This window comes from Xyrauchen texanus, chromosome 46, assembly GCF_025860055.1.
Source record: "Xyrauchen texanus isolate HMW12.3.18 chromosome 46, RBS_HiC_50CHRs, whole genome shotgun sequence".
Lineage (NCBI taxonomy): Eukaryota > Metazoa > Chordata > Actinopteri > Cypriniformes > Catostomidae > Xyrauchen > Xyrauchen texanus.
In genome coordinates, this window is record NC_068321.1 from 1775205 (window position 1) to 1785266 (window position 10062).

Genomic DNA, 10062 nt, shown 5'->3' on the forward strand with positions numbered 1-10062 from the left:
ATGTCCCGGTAGACGGCTGCGTTGACTCTGGACTTAATAAAGCACAGTGGACCAACACCAGCCGATGACATGGCTCCCCAAGCCAACACAGACTGTGGAAACTTCACACTGGACTTCAAGCATCTTGGATTGTGTGCCTCTCCATTCTTCCTCCAGACTCTGGGACCTTGGTTTCCAAATGAGATGCAAAATTTGTTCTCATCAGAAAAGAGGACTTTGGACCATTGAGCAACAGACCAGTTCTTTTTTTCTTTAGCCCAGGTAAGACGTTTGACATTTGAAGCCCATGTCCAGGACCCGTCTGTGTGTGGTGGCTCTTGATGCAGTAACTCCAGCCTCAGTCCACTCCTTGTGAAGCTCCCCCACACATTTGAATGGCCTTTTCCTGACAATCCTCTCCAGGCTACGGTCATCCCTGCTGCTTGTGCACCTTTTTCTTCCACACTTTTCCCTTCCACTAAACTTTCTATTAATGTGCTTCGATACAGCACTTTGAGAACATCCAACTTCTTTTGCAATTACCTTTTGAGGCTTTCCCTTCTTGTGGAGGGTGTCCATGATGGTTTTCTGCACAACTGTCAGGTCAGCAGTCTTCCCCATGACTGCGAATTCAACTGAACCAGACTGAGAGACCATTTAAAGGCTCAGAAACCCTTTGCACGTGTTTTGGATTAATTAGCTGATTAGAGTGTGACACTTTGAGCCTACAATACTGAACCTTTTCACAATATTCTAATTTTCTGAGATTCTGAATTTGGGGTTTTCATAAGCTGTAAGCCATAATCATCAAAATTATATCAAATAAAGGCTTGAAATATCTTACTTTGCTTGTAATGAGTCTATATAATATATTAGTTTCACCTTTTAAGTTGAATTACTGAAATTAATGAACTTTTGCACGATATTCTAATTTTTCGAGTTTCACCTGTATAATATACACTCACTGGCCACTTTATTAGGTACATGTACATCTACTTATTAATGTGATTATCTAATCAGAAAATTGTGTGGCAGCAGTGCAGTGCATAAAATCATGCAGATGCAGGTAAGGAGCTTCAGTTAATGTTCACATCAACCATCAGAATTGGGAAAAAATGTGATCTCAGTTATTTAGACCATGGCATGATAGTTAGCGCCATACGGGTTGGTTTGAGTATTTCTGTAACTGTTGTTCTACTGGGATTTTCATGCACAACAGTCTTTAATAAGTTTAATCAGAATGGTGCCAAAAACATCCAGTGAGGGGCAGTACAGTGGATGGAAATGCCATGTTGATGAGAGAGGTCAACGGAGAATGGCCAGACTGGTTCAAGCTGACAAAGGCTATGGTAACTCAGATAACCCCTCTGTAGTGAGCAGAATATAATCTCAGAATGCACAATACATCGAACCTTGAGGCGAATGAGCTACAACAGCAGAAGACCAATTCGGCACTTTATTAGGACCATAGTGATGTTAAAGTTCTCAGTGAGTGTAGATACAAATTTGAACTGCAAACTTATAACCTAAAGTTCACATCTTGATTTTGTCTACTTAAAATATTTCTGCCTGATATTTCTTTGCAAACATATACACAGCATATTTAGAGACTTTCCGAGTTAAATAAAACACAGCCTTAGCTTCTATAATACAACTGCAATACTTTGAGAAGGCACAAAATGATTGACAGGAAGAAAGCATCAGAAACCGTGGCTCGCGGACACATTTTTGTTTGCCGTTTATAGATTCTAGTGCGGTCAGAGACAGGTGAGATATCACACGACACCTTTTTCATAACTGATTTTTGCATACCTTTCCATAAAATAAAAATATGGCTTACAGCACTTTTAAGAAATCAGTAGGTTGATTTCCCTGAACAGTGTAAACACAGTGTTTATTTGAGCCTCCCGACCAGCACAAACCATTAACATTGGCTAAACTATTTGAAAAATATTTTTGGGATGGGACTGTCTGTTTTACAACCAATGGCAGAGTCTTTGAGAAACCTGTTTGAAAACTTTCAATTTAAAAAGTGATCATCCCTATGCCCTTCTCACTTCAAGGGACAGAGCCCTTGAAATGGTAACTGAAGGTAATGAAGGGCCCTTTATGAAAAGATAATTTTATTATTTTAGCTGGGAACAGCCCTTTGAGTGGCATCCCATTCCCAAATTGCCCTCCAAGGATGGAATGCTGTTTGGAAATCACCCAGTGATTATTCATGCTGTTCAGTGGAGCTAGTGGTGCAGAAATTACCAACAGAAAAATGTCAACAAAGGTTTTATCTTCATCTGTATAAACATGTGTACACACTTCAACTACAGCCATCATAAGCAGCATTCACACAATTTTTAGGTCTATTTATTTACAATATTATCTAATGTCAGTAGGGTTCAAGAGTAATTTGTACAATATCTTACAGTACAAGAACACATGTGTGATGACTTTGGTGACTGAGGCAGCAGAACAGTCTCATATTTTGCTTCGTTTGGACTGGCTTTGAGCTGCAGGACCAGCGCGTTTGTTTCGGTGGTGAGGAAATGTGGGCATGAGTTCTGGTTCACAGGCTGCAAAATGACACATCAGAATAATCATGCTTAAAACTATCAAAATGTCTCACAATACAAGATTAAATGAGCCTGTTACTTACGCAAGGGTTTTTCCTTAAAGTAAGAACTTTCTAAACATTCTGTAGCTGTGGCTCTGTAAGAAACAATGGAAACCTATAAACTGCTGATCATGTGAACAATCGACAGAAAAATTTGATAAAATTTCTTGGATGAATGAATGAACTGCCGGGAGTGAAAACCATAAATAGACATAAATTAAACTCTTTAACCTTACATGAACAATGAAATGTGTGAATTATTTTACCTGCGCTGTGGGTTGAACATGAACAGAAGGTTGAGCAGTCTCAGACCAGCTTCTGATAACCAGGTGAACTTGTTCTTTAAGTTGTTGTAGGGCTGCTTCCTCAGACTGTATTGCCCGACCAATGGCAGACGCAAGAATCCCTACAAAACAAAAACATTTCAGTGTCTCTCACCCCCTTTTGTCTTCTGTACATTCTCAAAGGTCTTTGTCCATGTGTGATATTGCAGTGATTGTGAGGGTCAGTACCGGCCAGATGTTTTCATTCGGTGTTCCCAGGAGCTGTATGATCAGGTCTAGCTGCTGGATCTCTGAGGCTCCAGCCAGAAGAGGTTTATGAGCCAGAAGTTCAGCAAAGATGCAGCCAACAGCCCTACAAGAGGAAAAACAGAGAATATTACTGTATAACATTTCAACTAGACATCTTTTCAAGCTTTGATATCTTGATTGGTCCTGTCTTATCAACTAGGGATGTGCAACACTACTATCTTTTCAAAAATGGACTAGTCATGTTTATTTGTATAGCACTTTTTACAATAGACATTGTTTCATAGCAGCTTTACAGAAGGTCATGCCTGATTGGGTAGTCATTGTGTTGTCTAAACAATTAGTCAACAAGTCTGTCTTAAATGTGCTGTATGCATAATATTGTATGGAATGCTATGCAAAACTAACACAAAGTAAAATGTGGCCACAGTAGGATTCTTTGTGTAGCCAATCAGAAGACTCTTTAAGTTCTTCTTCGTTCAGGGGTAAAAAGAAGTTCTAAATAGCTGAGAAATTGTATACTTTTTGCAAACATTCTGACACAAGCCATACCGCTGTGGGAGGTGTTTAGAAGTACATTTAAATATGAGGATGCTACATGTAAAACCATGAAAATGTGTAATCAAAGACTTTTTGCCTCATTCTTTGAGAAGACACAGTCAGTAAAATAAGCTGTTTTAACCACTCAATGATGATTTCAAGTAATACATGTAGTAGATAATGTTTAATTTGTCTATTTTACATTGTGAATTCATGACACCAATGTGCTTGAACGCTATACGTGGCAATAATATGCACCGATTACACTCTGTTATTGTAACTTGTGATGACACTGACACTACTGCAAAGATGGATTTAAAAAAAAAAAAGAAAAAATAAAGTGTGTTCATATTCATAATATAGACAAAAGAATGATGATAGAGGCATCTCTTTACTATGGGAAGATGTGTGAATGGCTTTCACTGCAGATGGCATATGAGTGAATGGGCACTTATGAGTATTTGATTCCTTTTGTAGACTAATAAAACAAAACAAAAATCACATGACATGTTATTATAAAATGTCTCTGCGAACGATCGTATTGATGTAGGTACATTTGCATGCTAATAAATCAGCACGCCGGTGTGTTCATGTTGAATACTGACTGAGCAATGTAAACAAAGTAGTAGGTTGAGCTTCGGGTCACACCTACATTGATGTGGACCAATGGCAGTAAGAAGGCGTTTAGCAGCTGGTTAGAAGTTTTGCTAAAATTCGCCAAGGCAAGACATTACGAACCACCGAAACAAATGCAAAAACACAGTCTTTGTCAATACCGCTGTTCAGACTTGACATTAATTTGCAAGCAAACCCATAAGTCTAATCCACCATGGGTTCTCTCTGGAGTTTTTGAATTTATGTGTAAAATAAGGTATGTGGTACACACTTGATGAAACATGGATGTTTTGTTCTACAACATAAATTACACACAGTCATAACAAAAATGTGAATTTTGAAGCCGTATTGAATTACATATTTTTTTGTTGTTTTTTTTTTTTAACATGACAAGCTTCAAAATTCACATTTGAGGTATGACTGTGTAATTTATTTTGTAAAACAAAACGTCCACGTATCGTCAAGTAATGTGTACTTATTCTTTTCATTAGTTCAAAAACCCAAATTTTACTGGAGAATTAATCCCCATGATAATAAGGCTCATACCTAAGGTTGGATACCTACTGTAGTACCTTAATTGCACAAAACTTTTAAAGTCTTCACAAAAAACAGAAACTTTTGGATTATGTATAATAATGGGAACATTGCTCGCAGCTGATGACTTGAAGTCTGACAGTAACTGTCTCGAAATCTATTTCTGAAATCTATTAGTGAATTTGAAAAAAAGGGGTATTTTCAATTATTAGCAGCAGTGTTTTAAAAGAGATTCATTTTACCATGCTTAAGAGATCGGTTGTTGGACGACATCCCTAATAGTAGTATTATTCGTTAATCTAGCATTACACGTCCGGTTCTCACCACATGTCCAGGGCAGCGGTCTGTGTCTTGGTCCCTAGGAGGAGTTCTGGAGCTCGATACCTGTGATAAAAAACAGTGTGACTGATGGAAAGAGGGATTTGGTGGATTAAACTGGATCAAAAAGACTAATCAGTATGAAGTCCATATGCTTACCACAGTGTCACTACTCGAGGAGTCATGGGCTGTTTTGGGACACCATAAACGCGCGCCAGACCAAAGTCAGCTGAGGAGAAACCATCACACAAACTTTTTCTTAAAGTAAAGGTCATATTTTAAGACAATTTGTTTTTCCATGTTGTATTAGTAACGACATCTCAAAAATATTATTTTATTATATATATATATATATATATATATATATATATATATATATATACACACACACACACACTTGTATTACAGTAATTAGAATTTGTGGGAAATGTGCTTTATATGACAATAATATTACAATGCAAAAAAATATATATAATTTTGATTTTGGAGTGAAATGTGACCTGGATATGTTCTCGTGAGATTCACCCATATTAGATTTTATGAACTGGGTTGTAGTTTATTTCTAATCACTCACCTATCTTAACACAGCCCTTGTCTGTCATCAGTAGATTGGAAACCTTCAAATCCCTTTAAGAAAACGACCAGTTTAATATGAGCAATGAGGAAAAAACATCACTAAAAATTCACAAATATCCTTATTGAACCATCAATATAATACTCAGTCAGATCATTATGCAGGTATCTTTACAAAAATCAATATTTAGTTGAAGAAATTGAAATGCGATGAAACTTTGAGGCGTCACACATTATGAACACACACTGACCTGTGAAGAATGAAGTTGTGATGTAAATATGCCAGTCCTTTAAGCAGCTGCAGAACTATACACTTCACCTGAGGAAATAAAGAAAATTACTCTGTAGTATTCGCAGGTGCAGATGGATTAGACAAAATATAAAGGTACTATATCTGTTAGTGAAACGATGCACTTCATAAAATGAAAATTTATATCCTTTATATTTTTATAAAAAAAATATTATTATTATATCATGATACTGATTATTCTAACATTCTGTTCATTTGAAGTACTGCAGAGAGGTGTGCATATTTAGACATAGGCTGGTTCATTCATGAAATGCACCTGAGCTTCAGAGAATGGTGACTGCATGTTCTCCAGCAGACTAGCCAGGTCCTGCTCACAGTAACTCATCACCAGAAAAAGGCTGATGGGAAAATAATAAAGGTCTTATGGATTAAGCCTGTGTGGATTGGTTCTTATTTATAAATATCAATATATGCTTTAGTCACCTCTCCAAATGGCTTCCCACCACCACCTCCTTCAGCTCTACAATGTTTGGGTGTCTCAATCGCAGCAGAAGGTTAATTTCCCTCAAACTACTGATGGGAATCCCTAAACATAAAGAAAAACACTATAACTACCATACAATGTTTCTGTTTTAAGCTCTTCTACAGTGGATGACGGGTGTACAACACAACCAAATTAGCAAAGCAAATAAAAGCTGAAAACAACGGAAGCACAACAGCACAATGGAAACAAGCCATGACATGTTCCATGGAAGAAATAAAGTATTTTCTGAACAGAAAGTTAGGTTGTTTTTTTGGCTGAATTATTAAACTGACCATCCTTCTCTTTATCCATTCGCACTTTCTTCAGTGCAACAATTTCATTTGTCCTTGTGTCCCGTGCTCGATCTGTAAAAGCACAAATCAATGAATCGAGTAAGAAATTGAAATCTTAACAGACAGCAGCACACAGCTTTTCAATTATGATGATCTTCATAAATAATATTTGATATGATCATTTTACAGGAGTCCAAAGTATGAAACCACAATTAAAATGTTTAAAGAAATGTATTTGTCTCTCTTTTGCTTTGATGACAGCATGCACTGGAGCGGACATGAACAAAACCTGAAGATCACGTTATCCAGTGTGATCTGAGAATGTTCCAAAGAGCATCTTGTGTGCTTTAATGGAAGCAAATAAATGCCCTTTTGTGCAACGGTTAGAATGCAAAATGTCACAAATTTCCTTATTTAATTAGTGTCCCAGAAATAGTACAGAATCTGAAATATCTCCTAAACATTTTATTCCATAAAGTTTATTTAAATTTTTTACAAAAATTTAGTTGTTTCCATGAATAAATTAGATGTTGTATCCCAGATTTTAAAGGTGGTCTCAGACCTTTGGACGTCACTGTATATGATCATTATAAATGATATAGTAGGTTATGCTGGTGAGACTCACACACTATTCCATATGTTCCTTCTCCAATTCGATTCATCTTCTCAAACTCCTTTACATTCCTGCATTTCCCCAACTACACAGACACAAAACAAATACTGCAACACAGATACGACATAGGCTCGATCTCGTTTTACACAATTTGTTGTCTGTAGGCCTAGTTCATTATTAAAAGGAAAGATGTTTCGAACGGATGTAAGTGTGTGACTGTAATATGTGAATATAGTTTCTATAGAAAGATAGTGTGTTTCCAGAGACTATGGTGTTTCTTACCCGTTCAGTGTGAGGAATTATAAACGTCGTGTCGGTTTTTAGAGATTTCAGCTTTAAAGGCTCTAGATCTGTTTCTGCTGTGTACTCCATCTTCAATCCCACAGATCCGTCCAGAGCAACGATTAATGACAACAAATATGTTTAATTAAACATACATAACATTTTAATGTTGCATTACTGTATGTTCACCATTAAAATAGAGAGAGAGAACGAGTAGACCAAAAGCAAGAGGTTTTCACTCCGTGAAAGTTTACAGTTGTTCATAAGGACGACCATAGACATTGCCAGCCCCTATTGTCTATGAGGACGACTGTCAGCTTCATGTAGTAGACGAGACCTTTATTCACGCTAGCGCCATCTTTGATTTTTAAGGGGAATGACAACGGGGATGTGAGGAATAAACTTATAGTCTCTTCAATGGCACGAACGATCTAAAGCTGTATAAAGCTCCTTGATAACATCAGATTTTCCACAACTCATGTTGTCTGGATTAATCTGTTTACTGAATGCTCTTGAAATATATTTCATCAACGTCTTTTCTGCGGAATGATCCAAAGACACTGCGGTACAGCCCATGAAGAAGAGACTATCACAGCCTTATAATTTCCATACAAAGATAGCGTGAATAAAGTAAATTCGCCGAAATAACCGTCCCACCTTAAAAATGGTGGGTGGCATAGGCCCACCCACTTATTTTCATTGGCTGTATTTTTTTTAAAGGTACAGCTGCACTTAAAATCTGAGCCTGCGGTCAGCAGGTATTTTAATAGACTGCTGACCATACCTGACAACACTCCCGTTTTTCCCGGGAGTCTCCCGTATTTCACAACCATCTCCCTCCCCCTCCCGTTTTTTTATTTCTTTGGGGAAACTCCTGTAATTTGTATGGCCCAAACCTCGTTATATGAATAATCACATCAATATATTATTCCAAGGTTGTCTAGTTGCCAGATCTTGTATGAAACGCATCCTACTCACACAATCACATCATACAAATTTCAACCCATTTGTGACTTCAACCTGGCAACCTAAAACCCAGTTGCGCTGTTGATATCTGCGCAAGTAGCAGACGCGGGAAGTTGAATCAAGCATCACTGGTAGATTGGGAGAAGAATACTCAGGTGCACCGGCAAAAAAACAAAACAAAATATACATTTAACAACAAATTTAAGCTGGATGGAAGAATTTCATATCTCGAAGCCATATAGAAAATACCCACGCCTTTTGCAAAGTGTGTCGCACTGATTTTAATATCGGACACGGTGGGGAAAATGACGTTACTCACAATTAAATCACAAGGGCACAATTTGTATTTAGACTGCCTCTGCCATCCAGCTCCCCGCTCCGCTCAGAGGTCTCTCAGATTTTGGTACTCAAATGTTGGAAGGTATGCTGCTGACATACATTTCTACAATTATTTTCACAGCGTCATTTTTAATTGAACGTTTCTATAAAAGACGCATGTGAGCTAAGGAAGCCTGTGCCTTACATAAGACCCATCCATCACATATTCCTTGTTCATGTGAAAGTCTGTGTTAAGATGACATTAGACAAAGTTTGCTATTGAGATTTGATTTTCTTTATCACTTTTATTATGAATCATTTAACATGATCTATAACTAACTCTGACTTTTCTCACACTATTTTTAAAGGCTTTATTAAATATAGCGCCATGCTGTGATGTAGAAAAGGTGATAATATTAACATAACACTTGCTTGTAGATGTCTTGTTATGAACCCAAGAGCATCATTGACATACAGCACCTATATTTTAGACTTTCTTATATCATATGAACTACAGAGCAATGCAATTTAATTACATACGTTTGGCGCCAAAATTCATATGCTCTACAGTAAAATAAAAGTGATTTAAAGGGTAACTAAACCCTAAACCAACTTTTTTTAGTTAATGATCTGTAAGAATGGGGCTTTATTAGTACTGGTCATTGATTCAAGTAATTTTTTTGACATTTGTGTATAAAGTGTTTTAATTCTACAATATATGGTGTAAAAACGTCTGAGTGCTGCCCTCTTCAGGTTGAACGGTGGCTACTGCAGTTGAATTTTCCTATTGGCTGTTTGCGGTACTTCCTGACGTAACCGGTGACAGCTGATGTAAGCAGGTTCCAGCTCACCACGCCCTTGGTACGAGCTACCACGCCCATGGCAGTATAAAAACCATCTCGTTTCGTCAAAACCACTGTAGCGAGTCAGGAGTTGGAATTGCGAGTATTGAAAACGATCAGGATAGAGTATTTTAGCATCTATTTAGCATAGCATAGCATTTATATAGTTATTTAGATTATTTTGTGTAGTCTAGGTAGTTAATTAGCATATTTGTTAGTGTAGTATTGTTAGAAGCATAGTTAGTTAGTAGCATAGTATTGCGTCAGTTAGGATAGCT

At 37.2% G+C, this 10062-nt stretch overlaps 1 protein-coding gene across 1 annotated transcript; it reads right to left on the minus strand.

Moving 5' to 3' along the window:
• Positions 1-1203: 1203 nt before the first annotated feature.
• On the minus strand, positions 1204-7954 carry LOC127638352 (cyclin-dependent kinase 10-like). The gene is made up of 13 exons (XM_052119835.1): positions 7659-7954; positions 7389-7461; positions 6764-6835; positions 6431-6533; positions 6264-6345; positions 5949-6016; positions 5699-5751; positions 5284-5353; positions 5131-5190; positions 3100-3223; positions 2854-2993; positions 2630-2682; positions 1204-2546 (listed from the first exon to the last, which is right to left on the minus strand). Exons 1-13 carry the CDS (start codon positions 7746-7748, stop codon positions 2452-2454), a joined length of 1083 nt encoding a protein of 360 aa, XP_051975795.1. The 5' UTR covers positions 7749-7954; the 3' UTR covers positions 1204-2451.
• Positions 7955-10062: the final 2108 nt, after the last annotated feature.

Coding starts and splice junctions, on each gene's coding strand:
- LOC127638352 (XM_052119835.1), bottom strand. CDS start 7,748: ATGGAGTACACAGCAGAAACAGATCTAGAGCCTTTAAAGCTGAAATCT. Junction 6,836..7,388: donor AGGAACATATGGAATAGTGT/GTGAGTCTCACC, acceptor GTGCTTTTACAG/ATCGAGCACGGGACACAAGG. Junction 6,017..6,263: donor CACCATTCTCTGAAGCTCAG/GTGCATTTCATG, acceptor TTATTTCCTCAG/GTGAAGTGTATAGTTCTGCA.